Source organism: Camelus dromedarius, chromosome 14 (assembly GCF_036321535.1).
Source record: "Camelus dromedarius isolate mCamDro1 chromosome 14, mCamDro1.pat, whole genome shotgun sequence".
Classification (NCBI taxonomy): domain Eukaryota; kingdom Metazoa; phylum Chordata; class Mammalia; order Artiodactyla; family Camelidae; genus Camelus; species Camelus dromedarius.
The window spans coordinates 54,613,955-54,627,675 of record NC_087449.1 but is presented as its reverse complement, the minus strand read 5'-3'; the positions used below and the strand labels follow the sequence as shown (position 1 = coordinate 54,627,675).

The window sequence follows — 13,721 nt, the reverse complement described above, 5'->3', positions numbered from 1 at the left end:
GAGTCCATAACCTATCCTTACACTTAAGTTCTCTTCATCCCAAAAGAAAGCACAAGGTGGAAAAAAACTCCTGGTAAGTTTTCTAGTGTTTAATTGTATTCTCATAGGCAATTACTTTGTAGAACAACTGGGACAGAGTACATCTCAAACCTCTTATACAATTATGGAAAGCCTACCCAGTCACAAATCTGTAAGGCAGAGCTAAACCTAAAAAAAAAAAAAAAAAAAAAAAACCCCAAAAAAACTAGCATTCAAAGAGATGTGATCTACAAAAACCAAAAAACCAACCAAAGTCCTTTTACTTTACAAACTACTCTGTCAGTTATCAATAAAATGAATTTACATGCCTTGCTTTTTACTGTAAATAAAAAAATCCCACCTTTAATATATGGGTGAAACAACTGTTAGGAATACATATAAACAATGCAATGAACATAACCAACACTGTTGGAGGGGGCAAAGGAAAAAAAAAACAAGAAAAGCAGCCTTTTCCATAGGAGCTAGCTATGTCTTATAGGTGTCAGTAGTTGAAGATAAACAGGTTGTTTACTTCATTTATCAATGAGAACAGTTTATGCCTGGGACTCCTAGAAGCTCTGATAGACCTCCTAATTGAACACTTAAGATTATTCCTGAGCTAGCACTGTGCTGTCTCAGGTCACAGCCTCCCCACTTTAGAGTATCTCAGGACTTTGTAAACAGGAATATGATCAAAATGCAATGCAGTGAGACTAAAAATTGGAAAGCCAGGCTAGAAAAGTGCCTGAGTCACAACAGCTGTGAGATACTGTATTACATTTAACCTCTCCTTTTCATCCAGTAAAGTTACAAACAAAACTTTGTAATTAAATTTTTATAAATCTATTAAATCTTCCAAATGAACTCTAGATTCCCTTATATTAATTCTATTAAGTTATAAAAAAATTCCCCATTTGATTAAAATAAAAAAAAGGCAGAACAGAAGCAAAGATGAACCAAATGAAAAACCACGGACACTAATCTAGTATCTGCTACTTACTTGCTGTGTGATCTTGGGCCAGTTTGAAAATTAAAAAAATAAAACAGGTAAAAATACCTTCATTTCTCCCTTAGGTGTATTCTGCTGTATTTTCAAAATCTTTATCAAAGGCTTAACCACTTCCATATTTTTAGGTAACTTTACACAAAGTCTTAAGTGTGGTAGAAATAGGACAAAAAAATATGCAAGTGATGAAATCAATGTACAGGTAAACTTCATATCCTAATAAGGAACTAAGGAATCCAAAACATTTTGTGATACTATAAAAGTTATTTATTCACTATACACAGAACATGTCCCCTATAAAATGTACATGTAAATCACTAAAAAGTATAATTTGGTGAACATTTTCTCAATTACAGAACAAACTAAATCAGTTGGGATAACAGCTCTCTGTCTGCCTCAAAGTAATCTAATTATAGCACCCAGAGTCTCCTTTATATCTGATGCAAAGTTAAATACTTATTTTTGGGATTATCTCCTAATGTGTTTGAGGAGGCAGTTAACAATTTAATATAACTCTAGTATATTACAGTCACTGCACAATAAATCATTTATTACAGATTAACATCATTTTTTTCATTATTTGTATTAATGGGATGCAAACAAATACTGAAATACTTTTAAATGGCAAATAACCACAAAATTACTTATCTTTGATAGTATATTGGGTTTTATAATTACACAGGATAAAATGGTGTAAAGTATTGTTATGAATAATACACCTCAAACAAAACAAGGAGGCCATACTGTATTGATTCACTAGATTGTGCTCAGTAGACATTTATTGAATAAATGAATTTTATCTGTTTTTCTCCCCAATTACCCAGTACAATTTTTGCCCACAGTAAGGGCTCAGTAAATGTTTGCTGAATATACTAACTAGGAAAGAGGTGAGAAGAGATGGACCCTCTTAGCTGGATGTGAAGTATTATAATTGGAATTTACAGGGGAGAGTGTTTAAGGAAGGTGTAAACTGCATGTGGCATACAAGTAAATAAACTCAGATGCCAACAAAGCAAACCATTAAGCAGAAAACACTGGCACTGGAACGAACAAAGGCAAGATTTGCCAATAGCAAAAACACAACTGAGTTTAAGAAAAACTTTATATTGGACCATACCTTTTCTCACCCAATTCAGCTTGAGACAGACCAATAGAGGCACTGTAAGAGACTATGGCTGTCTTCCTTGATATTCAGACATCCTAGTTTCCAATAATTTAACATGGACCTGTTACCCATAAATCAATATAAACCTATGCAGACTTAGGGATTAGTTTCCACAAGTACAAAGTTGAATTTCCTTTTATTTGTCCTAAAATGCTTACTTTCAAACTTGAAGGGACTTCAATTATTCCATGTAGTTTCGATAACATTCTTTTATCTTTTCAGACCAGAGTCAAAATATTCGTACAGTATTCATACTGCAGCACCTTCCACCCACCCTTTGGTCGCTTGAACTGCCCTTCTTTGGTTCTTTTTCCGCTTTCTCAGATCTTTCTTGAAGTGTAGTAAGCAGAACTGTACTGGGTATTCCAGCTGCAGTTTGGTCTTAAATAAAAGAAGGATGTTTGTCAGTTTGGTTTTCTTTATTCTTCTCTGTGGTATACAGGATTTTGTTAGTTGAACTGGATGTAGCAGCTTACAGGGCCAAAATTTCAAGAGAATAGTATAAAAGTTCCCAGGTCTTTTCCCTGGGTTGTAACTTAACAGCTCATACTCTATGTAGCACCTTTCCTTTCTCACTGAAGCATTATCTGTCATTTTTCTTCTTGCTTACTTGGCTTCAAAAAAAAAAAAGTGCAGAGAGATCTTAAGTAAAAAGAGAGGTGAAGTGTCAGCCCTCGCTTGAGTCTCGGTATGTCCTACTCTAATATTGAGCACAGTGCCAGACACAGTAGAAACTGAGTAATTGTAGAACTTAACTATGTAACCCCAAATTAAAGCCCTGTGTAAGGATCCTCATCAAGTAACAGCAGGATCCCAACTATCATAGGTTCAACTATGAACAGTCCCTCTGAAGCTATGTCAGTACATCACTTGAGAAACAATATATAAGGTTCTCAAGAAAATAATCTGAGTCTAAAAATAAGTGACAAGTAAAAACAGTGAAAACATCAGGCCTTAATTCTATACAGAGAATGTGAACAATTTCAATAGGCTATTTCCTCAATCTACTGTAATTATAGCTCATTTAAAAAAACCATCTTAAGGATCAGGCCTGGGCTCAAATTGTGGATCTGCCTTTTACAGTTTTTTCTGTGTCTCAATTTCCTTATTATCTGTGACATGGAGGAAATAAAAGTATCTTTCTCAGAGGGTCTTGTAACGAGCAAATGAGTTAACACATAAAGGTTTTAGAAGTGTCTGGCACATCACAAATACTCAATAAATATTAGCTATACTTGTCATTATAAAGTAGCTAGGACTCAACCACAAAACACCTAAACCAGTTCCCCAAAGTGACTATCACTTAATACTAACTGCTCACCAACATTCAATGCAAAAATACTTTAAAACATGCCACAAACATAAGGCCCAATCCATCTTGTTTAGGATAGGGAAGAGCAGCATTATTGGTCCATCCAATAATGAAAATATAAACTTACAATCAGCTGACTCAAATTTCACTTTAATGTGTATCTTAACACTATCAATAACCTCTAAGTTATTTAACCCAAGGGGCTTAATAAGCCATCATGAAACAACTTTGACATTACATAAGGAATTTTTAAGTACTATGTAAAAGATGTATCTTTCTGGCAAGTTCTATCACTTCCAAAGTAAAAGTTGTGCCTAGTGCAACACTGAGTAAAAATATTACTAAGTCTACAAAGGACTGTTTCCATTATTATTTTAGAATCTCATCCAAAACTATAATAATTCCAGTTAATCATTATTTCCTTCATTTTGTTTTTATTATAGCATGTTTGCTTAATTTACAGCAAGCAGAAAATAAGCTGGGTCTTGTTTTGATCCAAACATCGATGTTTTAAAGGTTGTACACAATATTTGTTAAAAAGAACATATAAAAATACCTTTTTAGAAGCTTCTATAAGAAAGAAAATACAAAGTTTAACCCCACAACTTTCCTCTTTGCTAGAACTGCAAACTACTGCTACAGTTTTAAATAGACTTTTTGTTGTTTAAACTATACATCCAGGAAAATCTAAAAAAATTAAAGAAACGTGCATATAAATGATTGCATAGCAGAACATGAACATTAACTGCAAACAGTAAAGAAAAGAAAGTTAGAAATACTATCAAATATACAAAGGTTCTAGAGTCAATCCTTTAAACACATTCCACAAACAGTATTTAAAAACCATCTTTTGTTCTTTACAGGCAAGGCCTAGATTACTAAAACCAAAATTGAAAAAAGTAATCCTCTAAAAAGGAATCGTTTCCTCACAACATCTCTTACTTATACCTGTAAGCAAGCAATCTAAAAATTTTAAAGATGCTAGCTTTTATTCTGAAATGAGACTGGACACGTCAAGTCACTTTTATTGCCCCCAAACTGATCTCTCAGAGAAATGCTAGAAATTATAAATTGTTAGGGTGTTATTTTTTTATCTTCATCAGGTACTACCAGGTACTACACTGATAATCAAAAACTCAAGAGATGTGAGACTTTCTTAAAATTAATTTTTTTCCAAATTATTTTAAATTTCATGGCACCACAGAATCACTTAGAATGGGAGTGTTTGTTGTCTTTCAACTTGCCTCACATTAAATAAACTGAGGTGTGGACAAGCCTTCTTCATAAAGAGATGGGTAAATTTTGATACCAATGCACGCATGTAAGTGCTATAAGCATCAAAATTCAGTCTTTTTACTCTATGCATACACACAAACAAATCCTACTTTGAGACAATTTACTTGCTTTTAACAGCAGTAAGAAAACTAAGGATTATGGTCAACAATGCTCCTTAAAGTTTAGAGGAACTACATAAGAGCATTCTTTTCCCCTTAAAATTACTTCTGCCATCATAACCTGCCCAAATTTTAAGGTGAGTTTTTCCAACGTTTGTATGTTCCAAATCTTCACAGAAACGAGAAAAAAGCAGCGAAGGCTCCATGTTTCAGTCAAAAACTCAACCTCCCTGAAAATGCTACTTAACCTAGTTGGCATCATTCCCCAAGACAGTGAGGTTAACAGAAGAACTATTCCACACTGTGCCATAAATTACTGTCACGGGCCTAGACATCTTGACAAGATAAATAAAAGGTCCACCCTGAACCTAAATGTGTCTGGTCGGTCAGTGTTGTACTGTGGCTACAACTTCACTTTTGTATCAGTCTATCTTATTAGCAAGCTACATTTCTAGGTTAACAGTTCTACCAAATATGGATATGAAAGTTTATTTTTAATAAGACAATGTTGCAAATTATGGTCAACCAACATCTTTTCACCAATACTTCAAGCATAAAAAAATGAGAATCTTTACAAAAATATACAGAGACACCACAAATTGGTAGCTGCCCATAACATTAAACAAACTGGACTCTTAAGAGTGGCTTCTCAACAGCATATCATTTTAATTATAACCATTGCCTGGTACAGGGAAAACTGACAAGTGTATTTTTAAGCATCATTGCAACATTGTATTCCTGATAATTTAAGTAAACCAAACTATGAGTAAATGAATGATACATGCCTAAAAATATCATGGTTTATACTATCAGTGGCCACTGGACTTAGGACTAGTCCAAGACCTTGATCTAGATTTTGACCTAGACCTAGACTGTGATCTTGACTGAGATTTGGATCTAGGTGGTTCTTTTTTCCTTGATTCCTTTTCATATCTTGAGCCAGACTTATAATGTGTTTTGGAATCTGTTTTAGAGGTGCCTCTAGTTTTGGTGTGAGATGCAGACCTAGAACGTGATTTAGCCTTCATTTCTTTCTTGGGCTGGGACTTGGACCGTGATCTTGAATTGGATTTAGATCTTGAAAAAGATCGATTTCGGTGTTTGAATCTTTCAAAACAGAGGAGAGATACAATTAGAGTAAAAATTAGATTCTATATTAATCAAATTTGTTATTTTTAGAGCAAAAGTTCACTCTGAAATTGAAAAATGTACAAGTCTTTTTCAAAGCAAAGTTATTTACCTATCATTGTCGGAATGGCTTCTGCTACGCCGTGGTCTTCCAGTCGGTCTACTGCTAAAAAGTATATCAGAAAAAGCAAACAGTGACACATGTCTATTTACAAAGTCTTTTAAAGTATCTAATTAAAAAAGTGAACCATAAAACTTTTAAAATGAAGCACTAAAATATTTTAGTCTCAAATCATACAATGTACATAATTAAAAGTACACACACACACACATACACACACACACAAAGGCTAACAAACATAGATCTTTTCTGACAGCACTGTGCTACACACATCACACTTACTTTCTAGGACTATAAGATCTTCTATAGCTGTAATCAAAGGACCGACTTCTTGATCTCCTCCTTTCATAACTTCGGCTTCTAGAACGTCTGTATCTGTCATAATCATCATACCGTGAAGAACTGTACACATTCCTCCCTTCCTTGGCTTTCATCTGATTTGGAGCTATAAAATACATAGAAAAGAAATATTTACAAACATTAAAAACTCAGTATTTAAGCCTTCAAAGTACAGGAAAAATTCCTGCATCCTCTTCTCTTATACCCCTAAATCTGTGTCAAGGTTAATTGTGAATATTAATCTTGGAAAAGTTATCAGAAGACTGTTTTATGTTAAAAATGGTACTCTCAAGTATCTCCACAACTATTTTGTTTCAAGTACCTCTTGCCATCTAGCTTGTTGTCCAAAAATGTGCCAACTACTTTACATTAGGAAAATATAACATGAAAGTAATTTTTAAATTTCAAATTAAAGTATGAATGACTTCTGAACCACACACTAATTTGGAATTATCCTGTCATGGTTTCCATTCATTAGGAACACAGTTAACAATGACAAAATACTTATCGGTGGCCTATGAACGATGTGTAGTGTCAAAATACAACAATATAGTTATACATTTCTGAGAAACCACGACAAAGAAAAGCGCAAGACAACATTTATTGAATGCCTTAGACACACTCACACTATAGGACTGAATGGACAGTCCTCAATTCTTACATTATCTCATTCAACCCTATGAAGTAGATACTTTAAGTATGTGTGTAAGTATGTATAAATAGGAGTGACTACCCAGGAATCCATCACTCAACCGAAGAACTAGAGAATCACCGATAGATTGGGTCTACCTAAGGGCTCCTCCTCTCTCCAGCAGCTACTTTCATCTCTCTCTTTTAGTATCTTGCTCAAGGTAACATAATGGTTGAGCCAGAATTCAAACTCAGGTCCCTCTGATTCCAAAGTCTGTATTTCTGTGTCATCAGCATGCAGTTAATATCTGGTGTATGCCTGCTAAGTAATAAAAACCAAAGTCTAACATAAAAACTATTCTAGGTTTAATCTTAAGTCCTTCCCAGTCTAATTCTATCTGTTCATTTCTACAGCCATGCACCCACACAATTACCCATAATGATACCTTGAAGATCTTTAAGAAGGAAAATGGCTCAAGAGAATCAAAACCTTCCAAATTTTATTCCTTTTGATTCCACCCTCAGTATTATACATGCCACAACTGATAGCATTGATCTACTTTCTTAAAGAGTGCAAGCATACTGCAGTTGTTCTCAATCTTTACATCTACCTTGAAACTGCAAAGTACTCAAGATACTCTATCTTCTCAAAAACTATCTTTTGGGATTTTGAGCAGATAGACAAATTACACAAATACTTTCAAGAGGCACTCTCAAAACAATGTCTAAAAACGATGTATTACACATAATTAGGTATAAGGGTACTTACTCTTCCGATCCCCCTGTGCAAACTGTATTTCAATTTGGCGTCCACAAATCCATTTTCTGTCCAAATTATGTAAAGCATCTTCGGCATCACGAACATCCTCAAATGTGCTAAATGTTAAGGGGCTTGGGAAGTTTTGCAAACTTTGATAATGAAAGTTCAGTTGGTAAGTCTGGAACAATTGACAATCTCTCAATATTATTCCAGAAAATCAACCAGATCCCACTTACTAGTTGGTTGATTCAGCTATAAACACTTTACAGTATTAAAGCACTTGTGGTTTCCTAGGCATTAAGTTTGAAAAAACACGTGAATATATATTATAAAGTTATTATTCAAGTAAGGTCTGTTATAGCTGAACTACCAAGTAATCCCATCAAAAGATTTTCCTGAGTTTTAAGAATTTTACAAAACAAAAGAAAAACAATTGCCAATTCTATTTTGTATGCAGAAATAAAAATTTCTTAAAATAAAACCAAAACTTTTTCATATTTTGTTTCAAATGAAAAAAAGAAAATGCCAATAGTTCTTGTGTAAGCAAGCGGAATATACCTTACCTTACAAGAGATGAAAACATTAACCTCAAATTAATCTTGCTATTTTTCTCAGACAGATCTAACACGATCATTTCACGTAGTTGTCTTCCTTACAGCACTGGGAAGACTGGCACGCTAGCCACTTGTACGTATCAAGACAGAATCAAGCAATACTTAAGACATAACTATACCAAAAGCACATTACATCCATGCACAGACTATAAAAGCATGCTGTCAAGAAATAAGACCATTTCCAAATATTCCTGGATTGGAAAGCCCTAACGTGACACTAAACATACAGCTTCCTGCAAAGTGTGCTTGGGACTGGTCTCAACTTGAAAATTTCAAGATAATGTAAGTCCAAAGCAGGAACTGCTAGTACCTGTTTTAGATCTGAGAGGCTAAGCTGCCTTGCCCTCCCCTCTCAATGTAAGCTTTACAAAGTTATTCTGGCCAAATTTAGCTCCTTTCCTAAAACCACCACTCTAATGGAAGCCAAGCACATATTCAGAGCAGTTTGATATAAAAGCTTTTGAAGGGGAGCTAGGTTAGGTCTGGATTTTCTTTCAGTACTAAAATTCACTATTCTAATTTGTCCATTTCTATTTCTCAAATTTGAGAGAAGAGTGCACATCCTGAGTGCTGATTAAAAAACAAAACAAAACAAAACAAAAAACACACTCCTGAAGCAATACACTCCCTTCCAGAGTGATACTAATATTCTTTTTATTCCAGAGACTAAAAGGTCTGCCGCACTAGATTTCCCACCCCCTCCTTTTTTTTTTTGGTTCTGGAAGGACTTAAGAACCACAGCAGGGTCCCAGCTCTCTCTTCTGAGGCTATTGTGTATAGGGAAGGAGAGGTTTTCTCAAGTCCTAAATCATGAGGCTTTCATCATGAAAAGACAAATGTTGATGGGGAGTTTAGAACCTAGAATTACTGTTAACTGAACACCCCTCAAGGTTAATGAAGTTGGGCTCTAAAATAATTAAAAAGAACAAGTTCACTTAGTGGGTATACTACTTCATTTGTTACTTTGAGAGAGAATAACTTCCTAAAGGATTTAGATCAAGAAGTATAAGTTATTAATGAGAGCAAATATTCCTCTGGGGCTACCCTCAAAAACAGAATCCTGGGCTGGATGAACCATGGCAAGGTTCTAAGAGAAGGCTAGCTGGGAATGGGGTCAGGTAGAAGAGGGAACCACAGCAGGGGCAGCTAAACATCATTCTGATGCCAGTTACGAAGAAAGTTGTACTCAGGGTCTTTGCAAAATCCTGATACCTGTTTCTTTTTAATTATATTAAGACCACAGAAGACTTTGTGTAAAAACAATTTCTATATATATATAATTCGCCCTTAGATTCCTTTGGATAATAACTCTTTTCTGTATTGAATATCACATACTCTTGAGTCAAACTGTGGATCCTGGTTCCCAGGCTACCCCCTAATCAGGCAAAATCAGGTCCACATTGTAAGCCAGAATGCACTGCTACTTTTTCTTTTTTTAAACCAAGCCAGATATAGCTCTTATCCTCTATGTAACAAAGCTTTGCAACCAATTCCCACAACTGTCCTTGATCACAGACCCTGAAGGAGTAGCTGATTTGGCATTTCCCTTAAGTCTCACTAGGACTCTGCTAAGTTTCAAGACATCCACTGAATTTAAGCAATTAAGAATTTTTTTCTAGCCTGAAGTCCACAGCTCAAACCTTTGCTGTCACAGGGAGATGATCTCTCTGAAGGAAGTAACGTCACTTGAAACTCTGGGACAGGGAACAATTTCCTTCCCTTAGATCTTGATTAGGTACCTATACCAAGGATAAAGGTCTTCTGCAACCCATTCTGGGCCAACTGATCATATGTGCTAAAGTAGTCAAGGCCAGCAGACTTCACAGAGCTAAGTTTCAGAAATGAGGAGTATGTGTGTGCCCCTAGCAGTCACTTTAAAATCTATAAACAGATAGTGTCTCTAGTGGGTCTGACCTTGTAAGACCACCAGAGCTGTCTCTAAGTAGTTCCCCAGTGCAGGCACCTGTCTCTCCTTTAAGCACGGCTCTGTGAGGTCAGCTTGACCCCAGAACCTCATGCTATTCCAAAAAGCACTGCTACTACCCTATGGCATCTGACCACCTGGTCCAAAACAGAAATATGCAGGGTTTAAGCTTAACAAGATTACATCCTGGTACACTTTAACTTGACAAGCTAGGAGAGAGTGCATTTATACAAGACCACATCACAACATCAAAGGCCCACATAAATCAAGTTACAGGTTTTGTCACTAGACCAAACCAGAATAATTTTGAAAATTAACTGCTTACAAAACATTAAAAAAAAAGAAAAAAGAAAAAAGAAAAAAGGAAAATAGTTATTCTGTAGGATACATCAGGTATGACTCCTTTAATCTTGGCCATCATTCAACTTCATCTTGACCTTTAACTCTTTAAGTGCTTGTCAGAAGGACTTGTCATGAGATGCTTGGCCAAATATGACAGATGGCTTTATCTTTAACTTTGAAAAACAACCTTTTCCCCCTTTTGTAGATAAAGCGAGGCTTTGTCTCCCATTAGGCTTGTCCTTCTTCCAGCTTTTCTTTATATTTTCTTTTCCCAAACTCTCCCTTCTCTTCAAGCCTGATCCTTAAGAGGTCTTTGGCTTGTCTACTTGCCTTAAGTGTTGAACTCTACTCTAAAGGTTCTTTCATGCTTTCTCTTTGGGGTCGCCATAACTGTACAGCTTTACATTCTCTGAGGTAACAACAGAGGACAGCAAATTAGGGGACAATATAAAGAAGCTTACCTCATTGTTATACAATTTGTTTTTGATCAAGTGATTCAAATTAACAAACAAGAATACCAAGCTTTAATTGCTAAGCACAAGAACATATTAACTTTTAATCTGAGTTACATTAAAGGTGGTAGCAACCAGAGTGTATTCAAATTTAAATCATATATTATAATCACTGATTTGAGTTTCAGCAGCAATGAATGGGAATTTAAATATTTTACTATTTTTGGATTAACTTTAAGAAATAGAGTAATGTGTGAGTCAGAATTAATTAAAAATTTTTTGAAGAGATAAGACATTACAGGACAAAAAAAAACAACTACTTTTTAGATGTTACCTCTTACATAAACTTGAATCTCAAACTTCAACACCCCTCACTAATCAGCCATCTGAAGAAAGGATATTGAACATATGCAAATCCTCTTGGACGGCGAGTGTAGAAATCAAGTGGAACATACACATCAACTATAGGACCATAACGACCGAATTCGCGTCGCAAATCTTCAGACCTAAAACATCATAAAAAAACCCCAAATTTTTATGTTCACTCTCTTAAAAGTTTCTTTGTAAGAAATAGATTTCTTTCTTAATATCTCAATTAATGAAAGGGACTGCTATGTCCCTGTGTGAGCTGAAAGACAAGCTTTCTAAATTTCAACATCAAGAGCCAACTGTAAGAATACACCACAACATGCCTTTTTGAAAAAGAAAGCTAGAATCCAAGATTTTGGAAGACAAAAACGTAGTTTATAATAAAATCTATTACTATTTTACATTAACAACAGGCAAACGTTTAAGGAAACCTGATTACAACTTCTCTCTATTGTTCTTATCCACAGCCTTCATGTTTTGTAAAAGGTATAGTAGCATTAAATTGTATATAAGTATTGCTAATTTTTTTTTACAGTATCAAAGCAACTCTATTATTCTGAAAAATACCAAGCACTTATATTTTTACCCCCAAATTTTAGCGACAGACTTACACACTTACTAGTAGGTAGATACGGTTTGAAAAATGAAAGTCACAAATATATAAAACTCCTTAATAAATGTCAAAATGACATAAAGGGGAAAGTTTCCTAGATGCTAGAGTAATTACTATTGCTTACTTTCTCACTTAAAGTTAGGAAGAAAAATATAAATCACACAAGGCTACCAAAATTTTTGGATTTTTTTCTTGGTTTAGAGTGATTATTTGTGAAAAAATAAAGTCTCATCTTGTGATAAGATCTTTTCCAAAATATTCTGCGACAACTCCAAGCAATTAAGGGAATTTCTGAGAACAAAGGCGCGGCCTGGATTAATCCAATTTAGCCATCAATTTCCTAACCGTAGAGGCTTCCTAAAGCTCCCTTTTCAAAGGGTGATCAGTATTTCTGGGAAATGGCAAGAACTAACCCGTACCGTTTAACTGGGAGAATTTTATTTCTCTGATCTCAAAATTCCCTTTCTCTAAACATCTCCAACGTTAAAAAAAAAAATCACAAATAGAACAAAAAAAGGGTAGCAAATGCTTCGCCACACTCCCCACCCCCGATCCCGTTATTTTACTGCAAAGTAATTTTTTAACTAAGATAAAAAAAGATTTCTGGGCCGAGGGGGCGTGCACCCCAAAGAACGTGAACTTCAAGTCAATGGGGAGCAGACGTTCCGCGGAGGCGGAGGCTGGACGGCGGAGAGGAAGCGGCAAGGAAGGGCCCCCCGAACTGAGGAGGGGGAGGGGACGGAAACCCCGCCACGCGGCCCGCGCTCCCCGCCGCGGCCCGCGAAGACCAGCGGCGCCGCCCTCGCACCCACGCGGCGGTTGAGCCGGCGGCGCGGCCTAGTTTGGGCCCGAAAGCCGGTGCGGGACCCGCCATCTTCACCCCTTCCCCTCCCCCGGCCCAGGCCCAGCGCGCCGCCGCCCGGGTCCTCTCCCAGCGCCTGCGGCCTCCCTGCGTAGGCCCAGAGTGCTTCCCCTTGTACATACCTGGTGTCGTCGGCTACGTTCCTCACGAACAGAGACGTGTTGGGGGGGCGCAGGTACCGGGACATGACGGCGGCGTGAGTCTCAGCAGGGACACTAACGGGCTCAGCGAACCTTCGGCGGCTCCGGCGGCAGCTCCTCAGACACACACAGCCAGAAGGCTCCGCTACAGCAACTGCTTCTTCTCGCGAGACTTTACTCCCGCCTCCCCCCACCCCCACCTGGGCCAACGCCGGGACCTGCAACGGTTCTTTCCCGCGAGATCACCCGGCGAACGCCTGCGCATGCGGGTGGCTGGAGTACGTGCTGCAGTCTCGGTCTCATTCATTGGCTTCTGCGCTGCCTCCTTTTCTGCCCCTAGCCCGCTCTTTCTTTCTTTAGTGCCTTATTTTCCCGCCCTTTTCTGCCTTGCACAACTTTCCCCCTCACTCCCCACCATGCCAGGAAACAGATGTTTTAACCTGTACGCCAAACTGTATATTTGTTACAAGCTGGCGTAGTTTTTCCTGTCTGATCCACGTTATGCCCTAGCTTTTATTTGATCACTGACTCG

The 13,721-nt window shown here is 37.0% G+C and overlaps 1 protein-coding gene across 7 annotated transcripts; it reads right to left on the bottom strand.

Annotated features, from left to right (window-relative positions):
- Positions 1-1,268: 1,268 nt before the first annotated feature.
- On the bottom strand, positions 1,269-13,368 carry SRSF10 (serine and arginine rich splicing factor 10). 7 transcript variants are annotated; one of them, XM_031464344.2, is made up of 7 exons: positions 13,172-13,365; positions 11,607-11,711; positions 7,883-7,986; positions 6,427-6,589; positions 6,136-6,189; positions 5,901-6,002; positions 1,269-2,570 (listed from the first exon to the last, which is right to left on the bottom strand). In XM_031464344.2, exons 1-7 carry the CDS (start codon positions 13,234-13,236, stop codon positions 2,510-2,512), a joined length of 654 nt encoding a protein of 217 aa, XP_031320204.1. In that variant the 5' UTR covers positions 13,237-13,365; the 3' UTR covers positions 1,269-2,509. The 7 variants fall into 7 exon arrangements, with proteins under 7 accessions (XP_031320204.1, XP_031320207.1, XP_031320205.1 ...); XM_031464347.2 differs by lacking the exon at positions 5,901-6,002 and having other exon boundaries at positions 6,136-6,186; positions 13,172-13,366; XM_031464345.2 differs by lacking the exon at positions 5,901-6,002 and having other exon boundaries at positions 13,172-13,364.
- Between the last annotated feature and the right edge of the window lie 353 nt (positions 13,369-13,721).

Coding starts and splice junctions, on each gene's coding strand:
- SRSF10 (XM_031464342.2), bottom strand. CDS start 13,236: ATGTCCCGGTACCTGCGCCCCCCCAACACGTCTCTGTTCGTGAGGAAC. Junction 7,987..11,606: donor AGAGGATTTGCATATGTTCA/ATATCCTTTCTT, acceptor AACATTTAGCAC/ATTTGAGGATGTTCGTGATG. Junction 6,190..6,426: donor AGATCTTATAGTCCTAGAAA/GTAAGTGTGATG, acceptor TATACTTTTTAG/CAGTAGACCGACTGGAAGAC.